General features: G+C 44.6%; 1 protein-coding gene across 15 annotated transcripts in view; it reads right to left on the minus strand.

The window, feature by feature from the left end:
* The window catches only part of CDKAL1 (CDKAL1 threonylcarbamoyladenosine tRNA methylthiotransferase), a 585431-nt gene that overhangs the window by 158150 nt on the left and 413807 nt on the right, over window positions 1-13474 (minus strand). For all 15 annotated transcript variants that reach the window (XM_089776363.1, XM_075921165.2, XM_089776362.1 and 12 more), the window contains one exon: window positions 3169-3349. In XM_089776363.1, the coding sequence (XP_089632489.1) occupies window positions 3169-3349 (181 nt within the window). The remainder of the gene's footprint in view (window positions 1-3168; window positions 3350-13474) is intronic.

Genomic DNA, 13474 nt, shown 5'->3' on the forward strand with positions numbered 1-13474 from the left:
GGGGGGGAAAACTCCAAGAGGCCAAATTCCTCTACTGATGTGGAATCCACTGATAATAATGGAGTTTTATCTCTGTGACCAAACCCAGAAATTAATCCAGATGTATAAATTCGTAACCTGCCTGTACCTCCAAATTTACTCAGCTTTATTTTAAATATAGGCACCCACACTGATAATGTAAGGGGCATTTTAGAAAGAAAAAAAATCAGTAATGTGAGCTTAATTATTTACATTATCACACCACAATGGCATCTTTTGTACCCAAATCCTCTATACCAGTGGTCAGCTACCTTTCAGAAGTGATGTGCCAAAATTTAACTTATTCACTTCTATTGACAAATCTGCATGCCAGGGGGAGGAGAGGGCAAGGGCAGGCTGGGTACGGTGACCATATTTTCTGAACCAGCTGCAGCTAGGGAGAATGGTATAATTTAAATTACTGAACAGGTTAGGTGTTTTAAATTTCTCAAGTTAGTTTATCAAACTTCATTTTAAATGAAGTAAAATATTAATTTATGTCCAACACAAAAGGTTTCAATGTTTTTTTTATTTATGGCGGGGGTGGGAAATCTTTATTGGGGTCCAGCCCCATGGAGTGAGGGGAAAAGCCAGGGAGGACTGAGGTTCAGGGCTTCCCATAAGACCGATTTATTTTTCTAGGGTTCCAGAGTTAGTGGATTTTGAGGCCCCCTTAGGCTCTGGGGTGATGGCAAAAATGAAGGGTTGAATGTGCAGAACAGGGCTGCCAGCAAGTGGGATGGGGATGCAGGATCTGTGCAGGCGGTGGGGTGAAGGAGGGAGTGAGGAGGGCAGGGTATGGAAGAAGAAGAAGGTGAAGAGGGCAGGGTCTGGTGGCAGGAGAGGGTGTGGGGTGGGGATATGAGAGGAAGTTTGGGAGCAGAAGGAGGCTGGGGGAGTAACGCAGAAAAGGTGAGGGGGTGAGAATACAAGATTTTGTGGAGGGAAGCAAAGAAGTGAGGAGTAAAGGAAAGGGCAGCTTCTGCAAAGTAAAATTGTATCCCCCCTTGCATCTTCCCTCTGCTCCAGCCTCACTCCCCTCATGATCCCACTCCTACAGCCTGATGCCCTGCATCGCCCCATCCCCTTCGGAGCAACCCTTGTCCCTCCCATTCTGCCCCTGCATTCCCTCTCCCTTCCCCCCCCCCCCGCCACCTGCACATTCCTGTGCCTCCAGTATGCACACCGGTAGGGCAGCAGTGCTGGGACTCACAAGCCCCTGGGAGCAGCACTGGGGGCAAGGAGGGACAGTGTGGGGGAACAGAGTCACTTCCCTGCCCAACCCAGCCCTTTGGTGGGGCTCACCCCTCACCTGCAGGCTGTGGTTCTGGGGCTGGGGAGGGCAGAGCCCAGGGGTTCTCAGGGCTGGTTCCAGCCCAGCTGGGCACAGCAGGGAGCTGGGGAAGGGTCTCCCTCACCCCCTACACACTCCGCAGGGAGCAGTGTGGCACAGCCTGAGCTGTGGAGCCCCATGGAGGCTGCAGCAGCTTGTGACTGGCTGCTCCGCCCTGGATCTGCACAGCAGCTCCAGCCCCAGCCCCTCCCAGAGCAGGGAGCAAAGCCTGTAGCAAGGCGAGTGGTGTTAAACTCTTAGCTCCTGAGAGCCGAATGCGCAGGCTGGACAGGGGCAGCGCCAGGGGCGTGGAGCCCAGTGCGGGGTCATGCCACCCGCTCTGCTTGCTGCCCCTAAACACCCACGCCTCTCCCACCCTCGCTTGTCCTTCCAGCAGGAAGTCGGAGCTGGTTCGCCAGCCTGCAGCTGCATGGCGACCACAAGGCTTCAGCTGCTGTGTGGGGGAAAGGCCTGAGCTCATGCGGCATGTGACACTCAAAATTGGCTCGCGTGCCATAGGTTGCCAACCCCTGCTCTACACTTTGCTATATAAGTTGCTCTACAGAAAAGTATTAATAGTGGCTCAAAGCTTACTACTTTGAACAATAACATAAAGAAATCAAATTTAACCCTCTCTTCCATTTTCACTAAAAGTAGTTCATATATTGACATTAAGTAGAGAGTACATTTGCATAGCTTTTGACATTATTCAGAGTGTGCCTGCAGGTTGGTGAACCATGATGACCCACAAATGAAGTATGACATATTCTTATCTACCTACAGCATTAGCCAGCTCTGATTTTACCTTGATTGGAAATGCAGTACATATAAATTGTATTTGTACTGGTACAAACACCAATGAAAAGTTAAAATGGTTTCATACGTCTCAACATGGTATATTTTCTTGTTCAAAGATTCAGGTTAGGCAAGTTTGCACATTTACACTATTGCAAATTCAAAACATATTTTTAATCAACCCAAATCTTTAAAACATAATTGTCATTATTATCATTTATGACAAAAAGAGAATTTAAATTATCTATATTAATTAGAATTCAATTGATAGCTAACTACCTCATATTAAAATGTGGCTTTTATCCTTCTGGGGATTTTGAGATGAGATGTTAATTGGAAAATGTTATACTACAATGGCCAAATATAGAAGATTGGGGAAATTAACTAAATATACACAAATTTTACCAGTGACATTTATCATATAGGCTGAAGGCAGGATCTAGATTTCAGAACAGTGCAGAATCATGAAAAACATTTATGAAGTAGTTGTCAACTGAATGGAATTAGTCATATGCAAATGTGACCTTTATATATATATATATATATAACTCCAAGGTTACTATCATTACTATCAGTTAGTTCATACTATTTTGCACAGAATCATTTTCAATGTTTTTATCATCACTAGATTCACACAAGTCTTCAAAAATGGGATGAATATATGAAATGTAACATTTGTCCTTTTGGGGGAATAAGAGATTCACCCAGAAAACACATTAGGAAGAATATAGAGCTATAAAGTCAAAGTGAACCTTGAACCTGCTATAGATGCTATTTTCCTCAATTAACAATTTGAGCAGATCTAAACTTCAGATCTAGCAAGGCATCCTGTGGTCTAGGCTCTTTAAGGAAATATAAAAAACTGCATTTTAATTATGGCATAATTCCACAGCAAAACCTATTCTCCAATATACATTTCTTATGTTTCAATACGTTGCATACTGTACATTCACATTTGGCACAACAAGAAAGCCATATAAAATGAGATATCAAGTACAATAGTGCAAGCAAATATATCTTACCACTGCGGCTGGAACTTGATGCATTTTTGCAGCAGGAGTCCCGGGGCGTGGGTAAAACTGATTAATAAAGAGGCTTGGAAACCTGTACTCTTCTACAAGTTTCATGGTGTCTTGAAAATCTTCATCTGTCTCTCCTGGAAAACCGCAGATGATGTCTGTAGCAATTGTTATTCCAGGCACTCTGCAATGGAAGTGGAAAAAAAAATTAAACTGCAGACTGGGTACACCAAGTCTCTCCTCATATAAAAATCTTATTTCCTTGAAAATGAAAGAAATAATTACTCAACTTTTACCTTTGGCTCAAGAGTTGAGACCTAAGACCAATTCTAGAAAATAGACAATGAAGTTTTTAATGGTCACTTCTCTGATCATGAAAAACATGATACCTGGGTGGGAACCCAAAGAATAGACAACAAGAGAGAAGCTACAGTAAATATTTGACCCAGAACTGAAAGAGATGAATGAAAAACTTCTGGACTAACTCCCCAGGCACTTGAAACCACATATTACCAAAAAGCCTGTAAATTAATTGAATTGTATTTACTCAGGCTGTAAAATGTATAAGCTCCAGGGCTTTATTACTAGAATTTGTAAATTCCTTGCACTACTGTAACTCTACAGACAGGGTTAGGATTGTCAGGCCTCTGGATGCCCTGTCAAAAAGGGACCCTGTGGTCAGCACTGCCAATTGGGCTGTAAAAAGTCTAGTCCTTAATTGTCTTGGCTCTGCGCTGTGCTCCAGAAGCAACCAGCAGGTCTGGCTCTTAGGTGTGAGGCTCCTCACTCCCATTGGTTGGAAACTGTGGCCAGCTAATTCTGGGGCACTATATAGAGCCAGGACAGGCAGGAAGCCTGCCTTAGCCTCACTAGGCTGACCACAAACCTTCTGAGATACCCAAAACACAGGCTCCCCTCCTGCATCCCAGTGCCCTCATCCCCAGCTCCAACCCAGAGCTAGCACCCCCAGCTAAAGCCCTTATCCCTCTTACACTCCAACCCCCTGCCCCAGCCCAGAGTCTCCCTGAACCCCTTATCCCTGGCGCTATCCCTGAGCCTGAAACCCCAGACTGAGCCCTCACCCCCTCTTGCACCTCAATCTCTGGTCTCAAATCATATCCTCTCGTACTTCAACTGCCTCAGATCCATCTCCTAACCTGGAGCTCACTCCTGCACCCCAAGCACTCATTCCCAGCCCCACCCCAGAGCCTGCACCCCACAGCTAGAGCAGCCCTCCCCATTCCTGTACCTCTTCTCCAGCCCAGAGCCCTTTCCTACATCCCAAACCCATCATTTCTGGCCAGAACCCAGAACCCACACCACAGTCCTCTGCCCCAGTTCAGTCAAAGTGAGTGAGGAAGGGGGGAAAGCAAGCCACTGAGGTAGGGGGAATATAGTGACTGGGAGGTGGGGCCTCGGGGAAGGAGCAGGGCTAGGGTGTTTGGTTTTGTGCAAGCAGAGAGGGTAGGGCAAAGATGTGTGCCTGACATCCTGAGGAGCTTACAAATACCAGTCCAATTTGGCTTTTGTATAAACAAAATCTTCTTTCAGTCAGACCAGCATTCTGACGCAATTCCTATTTGCCAGTGACGTGCGCCGCACCAAAGCCAACCCACATGGCACAAGGTCAGCATTAGAGAACTCCGGCACAGGACAAAGAGCCATTTGAATTAGGAGAACCCTCAAGTGGCTATCCGGCTATTTCTGGGTACGAGGGGAAACGTTTTTACAAATACAGCACTTGTCCTTCCCGTGGCTTTCTCTCAGACACTTTAGACAAATGTCATTGGATCACTGATAGGTATAGGCCTGCTGCATGCAAAACACAATTTGAAACCAGGTGAGTGGGGCATGTCCTATCTGTGGCAAACTCCCTGATGGGACTCGTTTCACAACTATACTTAACTACTACTTAATTCACACAATCAACAAAATATTTACAAAGGCTGAAGGGCACCAAGTCCTTCAAGACAAGAAGAAACTGCTAGCTCTCGATAAGCCAGGAAAGGCCCTCCACCTAACAACCAACAGTGCAAAGGAGGAACTGAAAGGATGTACGGCCCATATCTTCAAATATACCGCCACAGAGACGCACCACACACAGATTGACAGATACCGCTAAGACAGAAACTTCCAGCAACAGTGCATGTGATCGTGCACACATCTAAAATGGAATCAACATGAGCAAGCACTCAAAGAAGAACTTGACCTGGGAGTGAGGAGATTTAGATTTGATTTAGATTCTTTTCTCAGCTCTGCTACTGGCCTGCTGGATGACCTGGACAAGTTACTTCACCTTTCAGTGCCTGAGTTTCCCCATCTGTAAAAGGGGGATAAGAGTACTGACCTCCATTTGAAATCTACAATGAAAAGTGCTGTGTAAGTATCATCACCACCAACAGTAAGACACTAGTGAGACAGCCTTACAATACTAAGCTGCTTTCTTGGAACCCCAATTCCAAACATCTTGGCAAACTGGAAGGAATTTCAATGTTAAGGGAATGTAAGAGCTAAATAAGCATATTTCTTTATATTAAAGCAAAGGCTGGGACATGAAAAAATCAACAACCCTAAGTATGTGAATACTGTAGTGTAGAAACTGTTTCTATCTGATTCCCTCGAGTTAAAAAAAAAGACGGGATATTTGGTGCTTAGTTGAAGAGCATTCTGTTGCTCTATAGCCCCCAAGCATGCAGATGCAGATCTGCTCCCTAAACCCACTCAACTTCCTTCTTTTTGAATGCTTCCTCCCAAAACCTGGGATGAATTCCCTAGGCAGGACAGTGGCGGTTCTGGGTTCTCTCATTCTTCCTATCCAGGTATCTAGTAGCAGAGTTGAACAAATACTTATCATCTGAATACCATCTGTGTAGTATTAAAAAGAGAACTATTATTTGTTCCAGGGAAATAGAAAGGGATATGAGCTTAATGAAACCAGTAAAGGGACTATTCTCTGTTGTCTTTCACAAGACTCTGGTCTTATTCCCTGTCTCTTCCATTGACTATGGCATTTGCTTGTAGTAATTCAAAGACAATGACTGTATGACAAAAAAATGTCAGACATTGAATCAAGAGACATCTCCCCAGCAAATTAAGTTGCACTAATGTACCACAGACATAAGGGCCAATTCAAGACAGGAAGGGAAGTTTGATCTTGTAGCCAGAAAACAGAACAGCGAGTCAGGAGAGCTGATTCCTAATGCGAACACTGCTACAAGACTGTGTGCGTTACCTTTGGTAAGTCACTTAAATTTTCTGTCTCCTCATTTGCGATCTGTAAAAGGGGGATAATTATATTCCCGAAGGTGTGTTTGCGAGCCTAAATTCATTAATGCCTGAAAGATATTATGAGAACTATTAAAAAACCAATGAATAAGAAAAAGAAAAGTAAGGTACATTTCTCAGCCATGATAGCAGCTTTGATGCAAAGCAGCTGAGTGGGAGGTATAACATGGGGAAAATGCATGGTTATTATTTGTGTTTAAATCCTGACGGTAAGACTATATTAAGCCATGTTGCTTGCTTTCTCTTTTTCAAATGATATTATTTTTAGCTTAGTTAGCTGCACGGAAGTCACAAAGATACTAATGTCACTCTATTCCTTTTCTTAGGTTTCTACAAAAACATAAAAATCTTTTCTCCATTCTGTATCACATTTATGAGTTCAGAACTTAAGGTTTAAGACTGAAGTCAAAATATGACAGATTAAAAAGCCCTCAACATTTATTTGACTTAACACATAGAGCAGACCTTTTTTGGGGGGGGAAGGGGGAGAGAGACTTGTCCCAATAGATAGGAAAGACTTAAAGGTTACTAAATAAAAGTAAAAGGGAACCTTTTGAAATGTAAATATAATATGAAAAAATCTGATACTGTGGGGACCAAAGGGCCTGGAGTGGCTCTCACTGATTTACGAAGCCTGACATAAGCAGCGGGGATATAAAGTTCTGCTTGAAATGAAGTAATGTAAACAATCATAGTAGCAAAGAACTGAATAAATAAAGAGGAATTTTGCATTTTATGACACTTCCCCTGTTCACACAGCACATATTTTATCTATAATTGCAGGATTACATGAGACAAAATATATTACTTTACAAATTAATATCAAATAGCACCAGCTGACATTTCTCGTAACATTAATAAAATACTCATTAAGTTTGACAAAACCATTATATGTAAGTTATTTTAGCCATTTTAATGGTATTGTTGGCAACAGTATAAGCATTTACTGCCTATGGTACTGGTGATACCATCCTTTATATGAGCTTGCCTGTTTCTAAGGCAACATGAATTATAAGGTACAATCAAGCTAGATTCAGTAAAATGTGTTCTACCTTGCCTCCCTGAGTGAAAAAGAAATTAAATGTTTTTTAAATTAATAAACTGGGAAAATCTGAATTCTGTTTGGTGAGAAGGTGCTAATTATTTTAGTAATTAGATTTCTTCCTGGATGGGCTTATTCCACAAACAATGGAAAAACTAGGTTTGTGAAGTGGAGTAAAAACTAGAGTCTTGAGCAACATCAATTAATTACAGTCCAGTCCAATATGCCTGTTTAAAATATGACATTGCTCTGTGCCACTTTTGACTACACTGTTAAAGAAAAAAGGTTTTTTAAAAGGAAGAAAATATACAATGTGTAAAAACTCAAGAGAAAATCCAATTACTGAAACAATCAAACTTCCTGTCTTCCTCAAAGATATACAAACACAAGTAAATTGAATTTATTCCACAGGCACAGAATCATTTTCATAATGACAGAGCAGAAGCGAAGAACAACAAGGGTATAGCTAAAAAATTAATTTGAAGACTAAGAAGGTATGCTGGTGTCTGAGACAAAGCAACAAAATTTTTTTACTTGAAAATAAAGATCTGCCTGAAAAAACTGTAAAATTAAACAAAACAACACAGATCAGTTTCTGCTCACAAGCGTATCAGCCAATATTAAATAAACTGCTTTTAAGGATAGCATGTTTTAAGTTAAACAGAAATAAATGCTGAATGTCAGTATTCATCATTATGGAGAAATAAGCATTTTAATACATACATAAGTTTTAGTAACTTTTTAAAAATTCTTTATTGTCTCAGATGTCTGCTGGGTCTTTTTAAGGTCAGTGGAGCTGCTCCACAATACATCATCAGTGAAGCCAGAATATACAGTCATTTTTATGAAGGCTAAAAAGAATTTTTTAACATAAATAAGACCACTTGCAAATGTATTTCTGCACTGAATGCGCCTTGCAGACTGGTTATTGGTAGCACTTGGCACATACAGGTTGAACCTCTCTGGTCTGGGACACTCCAGTCTGGCAACATCCATGGTCTGGCAGGACCATGTCTATTGCTGGATGAAAGAACCTCACCCACAGAGGTTGAGAGCAGCTATGGCCCACGGTCAGGGATCCCATGCAGGGTTGGGGGCAGGAAGCCTAGGGAGCGCTGCCAGCAGCCCACAGGGTATGGGGCAGAGAGTCCTGGGAGTGGGCTGGGGGCAGCAGAGCCTGGGGAGAACCTGAGGCCTGACTTCCCTATGTCCAGGAAATTCCCTTGTTCGGGACTACTCAGGTCTCGAGGGTGCCAGACCAGGGAGCTTCAACCTGTACCAGTATTTCTGTACTGTTCTCAAAATGACACAAGACTTTCCAGTTCATTTAAAAGCTGTCTTAATCCTGGCAAGATATGGGGCAAGGCAGCAGCACAGCTGCTTAATGAGCCCCACGCAGAGACTTAGGGCTGTCACAGGGAGAGCTTCCTGACTCCCTCAACAGCAGAAGCTCCTGCTCCAGGTAACAAGTGAGCTGGTAGAGAAGGGGACATAAAGAGGAGGGAATGAGTAAGTACATGGCTGAGGCAGAGGGGAGTTTGTTTGGGGTGGCTTAACTTGCTGCCATCTGGGCTGCAGACAGCAAAAGTCAGACCCTGTCTGTCTCACACAGCAGCCTTAGCCCCAGTCCTATGTCTGTGAATGTGCAGTGAGTCCTAGTACAAACAAAATTTTTTGTTATAGTATATATTTTAAATAGTCCATGGAAGACAGTATATTAAAACAAGGGATAATTATCAAGGAGCAATTCCTAAGATGGGCTACAGGCATAGGACTGTCTCCTGACCCCTGAGCTGGGTTGGGGGGGAGGGGAAAGGGAGAGATTGCATGAGGGTGGGGGTCGAAAGAAGGAGTGAGTAGGTGCCAGCACCTGTGCACTGAGATGGGAGTGGAGGGGAGTTTGGGGTATCCTAACTTGCTCCCATCTGGACTGCATCACATCTCAGCACAGCAGCCCTAGTTGGGCTGCAGACATAGGACTCTTTCCTGGGCTGGGGCAGGCTGTATGTATCAGGTGGTATCAACTTTTCATGAAGGTTAAAAGCTTTTAGGCTGCTTTTGTATACTGGAGCAAGAGGTCTACCACATGACATTTGCATGATTTCATTTCAAACAAAGTTTACCTCGGTGTTAATGGCTCAAGGTAAGAAAGAAAAGGATTCTTTTAACAGATTTTTTTGAGTGTTGTAGATATCTGCAAACTAATGATTTTTTTTAAAAAATGTGTGTTACTAGAAACTGCAAGAACTCTACCATGGAACCTGTTTAATTTGTTTGGCTTTGGAGAGAATGACTATACAGGCAGTCCCCGAGTTACGCGGATCCGACTTATGTCGGATCCGCACTTACGAACGGGGCTTTCTCGCCCCGGAGCTCGCAGGCAGCGGGACCGCCCAGAGCGCAGCGGTCCCGCCACCTCGATCTCCGGGGTGAGAAAAGCTGCTCCGGGTGCCCCTGGTCTGCTGGGGACCGTCTCCAGCAGACCAGGGACACCTGTAGCAAAGCTGGGGAGGCGGAGACAGTCCCCAGCAGACCAGAGGCACCGGGAGCAAAGCGGCAGCAGCGGCGGAGTCCTGTGCCTCTGAGGCTTTGCCAGAGCAAAGCCTCAGAGGCATGGCACTCCGCCACCGCTGCCGCTTTGCTCCCGCTGTCCCTGGTCTGCTGGAGACGGTCCCCAGAGCAAAGCCTCAGAGGCGCGGCACCCCGCCGCCGCTGCCGCTTTGCTCCCGGTGCCTCTGGTCTGCTGGGGACCGTCTCCAGCAGACCAGGGACACCTGGAGCAAAGCCGGGAGGTGGAGGGATCCCGTGCCTCTGAGGCTTTGCCAGAGCAAAGCCTCAGAGGCGCGGCACCCCGCCGCCGCTGCGGCTTTGCTCCCCGTGTCCCTGGTCTGCTGGGGGGGGGGGGCGCAGCTAGTGCCCCCCCTCCCCCAGCAGACCAGGGAAACGGGGAGCAAAGCCCCGGGCCTGTGTTAGAGCAGGTGGTGCGCTGCTGGTTGGTCCCGCAGCACCGCTCCTTGGCACTACTGGACCAACCCAGCAGCACCCCAGCTGCTCTGCCCCAGGAGTCCTGATTCAGCCGCTGCTGAAACTGACCAGTGGCTGACTACAGGAAGCCCCTGCCTCGGGCTTCCTGGAATCAGCAGCTGATCAGTTTCAGCAGCAGCTGACTTGGGGATGCCTGGGGTTCTTAAGTTGAATCTGTATGTAAGTCAGAACTGGCGTCCAGATTCAGCCGCTGTTGAAACTGATCAGTTTCAGCAACGCCAGTTCCGACTTACATACAGATTCAACTTAAGAACAAACCTTCAGTCCCTATCTTGTACGTAACCCGGGGACTGCCCGTATCTAGTTGACTTACAGATTTTTTTAGCATCTTAAAGTTGTGCTTTTTTTTTTTTTACTTAATGGTTATGTCTTTGATTTATTTATATAGCTATTTTCAGTATGCCCCATTTTGGTATTTACAATAGCTTGAATTGTTAGAAAGGATGATAATACATGTACTCCAAGTTCGGTGTTAATTTTCTTTTAATTTCATTTTATATTAAACAAACATCTTAGGAATTGCTCCTTGATAATTATCCCTTGTTTTAATATACTGTCTTCCATGGACTATTTAAAATATATACTTATAACAAAAATTTGTGTTTGTACTAGAACACACTGCACATCCACATACAAGCTCAGTATTGGCAGTGCACATAAGAAAATTCAACTCGCCCAAGAACAGAAAATATTAGAGGGAACAGTGCTTGCAATCACACATCTTTAAAGCACTGCAATATTTTGGCTATGAAAATAGCACACTATTGTCTTTTTACACTCAACTTTGACTCAAGAAACAAAGAGAAACAGTTATTTATAAAAGGATCTCTACTGTAAGAATTTATATTGAAAATGTACTTCTTACAGAATTCAGGAAAAGTTGAGGAATGACCAACTTTATGCATAAAAAAATGTATGTGTGTCTATGGGAATTTGCTAATTTTGGTTTTCTTAATGAACTCTTTTCTTTCTTCCCCACAGCTAAACCTCTTCCACTTGCTTGTGTAGGTTTGTAAATAGCAACACAAACATCACTTGGGGCACGTGCATCTTCCAGAAGAGTAGAGGTTACAGTTGCTGTTTTCACGAGCAGGAGCCCAAAGGCCATTATATTGATGTGAGAGTATCTGTGGCCGGTGAAGAATCTGGAAGCCGTCATCATGGAGCCAAGGAGAACATCCATCGAAAGAGAAAAGGAGGTGGAGGGATGTGTGGGAGAGCAAAGGTGTGGAAGAAATAGAAGTGCCTTATCCTTCAACTGCAGGGAACACCTTTCAGACTGCAGGGACAGAGACAGAAATGCGTTTCACCTCCCACAAAGGGAGGAAAAGAATAGGAGCAGGCAGGGGCAATAGGAACAGGGTATGGATAAATCCTGAAGTAGGCCAATTACAATTAAATGACTTCAAGCACTGAACTTCCCACTCTCGTTTGTTGGAGAGATCCAGACAACTGCTTCTCTTTGTCTGGATGCAAGTTGCAGCCAGGATGGAGGAAAACAAAAAAGAAACTAGACCTGCTTGACCTTCTGTCTCCTAATACGAAGTGATGTGAAGGAAGGGACCGACCACAAAGAACTTGGGAGAGGAGAACACAGGATGTGTTTTCTTCTCCCTCCCAGCAGGATGTCAAAAGACTGCTGAAAGAGGAGAGATGGGCTGCTCAGGCTCTCATGTAGGGTTCCCAAATTTCCACTCACACAAAACTGAACAGCCTTGCCCTACCCCTCTCCCGCCCCATCATACAAGACCCTGCCCTCCACTAGGGATGTAAAGAGCTAACCAGCGACTTAGCCCAGCCAGAGCAGACCCTCGCCTGCAGCGTGACTAGCTCGATCCAGCCTGAGCAGCACCTTGCCCGCAGTGTGGCAGGCTTAGCCCAGCCAGAGCAGCATGCATCGCAGTGGGCCCGGCTGGGCTGGAGCAGTTTAGCCAGGACCAGCACGGTACTGTGTCAGGGTTAAGCACAGCATTTAAATGGTTAAATTTTAAACATCCCTACTCCCCACCTACTCTATCCCCCCTCTCACTGTTGCTCACTCTCTTCAGCCTCACTTGCACATTTTCATCAGAAGGGGGTTAGGATTCAGAGGTGTGTGTGTGTGTGAGGAACATCCTGGGGTGGGGACAGGAATGTGAGATTTGTAATGCAAATGGTGCTTGGGATATAGGCAGAGTGTGGAGTCTTTTGGCTCCCTGTGTCTAAGAGAGGAAGAGGGGGGCATGCTGTTGGTTCCAGGAGCTGCATGGAGCCAAAGCAAGCAGAGAGACCTTTGCTCCACTGTGCCACCAAACATACTTTTAATAGCCACAGTGGTGATCTGGTTTAAAACCCAATACCTAACAACCCTACTCTCAGGCAGCAGTAGCAGAAGGGAGTGCTACACTAGCTACCAGTCACTCTAACCAGCCTACTATGCATGTCTATGGCACGGTTTTTGGGCCCATACTGCTCCTGATTCTACTAATTCTCCTTTGTCTTTGTAAGGTTGGGGGGTTTCCTTTGCCCTTGCTAAATTTTGGGGAGGGGTGTTACTCCTTTTACTTCTCCCTTTAGGCAACTGTTTTGATTTAGGTCCATCAAGGCTGCTCAAAGATTCTTTGGGGGTATAGATGCTTTCCTTTCCTTGGTGGTGTTTCTCTTAAAGCAGGAACTGCTGTTAAATCTGATCCAGATTCTTATTGATGCTACAAATCCATGCGAGCACAAAGTAAGGTGGGTCTACCTGTGAAAAGGAAGACTGAAGAAAGGATCTCTTAACATTCCAGATTAACTTTTGGCCACTTATCTTAACATTGACTGTTATCAAAGATGAGAGTTCACTTAACAAAAGAACACAGCTGCACTTGAAAATCTGTAATAATTCCACATTGCTAACATTACAGTAGAAGATAAACACGCTGCAAAAACTAGTTGGGTGTTTTGTGTTCATAACAC

Source organism: Pelodiscus sinensis, chromosome 2, assembly GCF_052426305.1.
Source record: "Pelodiscus sinensis isolate ZL-2025 chromosome 2, ASM5242630v1, whole genome shotgun sequence".
Lineage (NCBI taxonomy): Eukaryota > Metazoa > Chordata > Testudines > Trionychidae > Pelodiscus > Pelodiscus sinensis.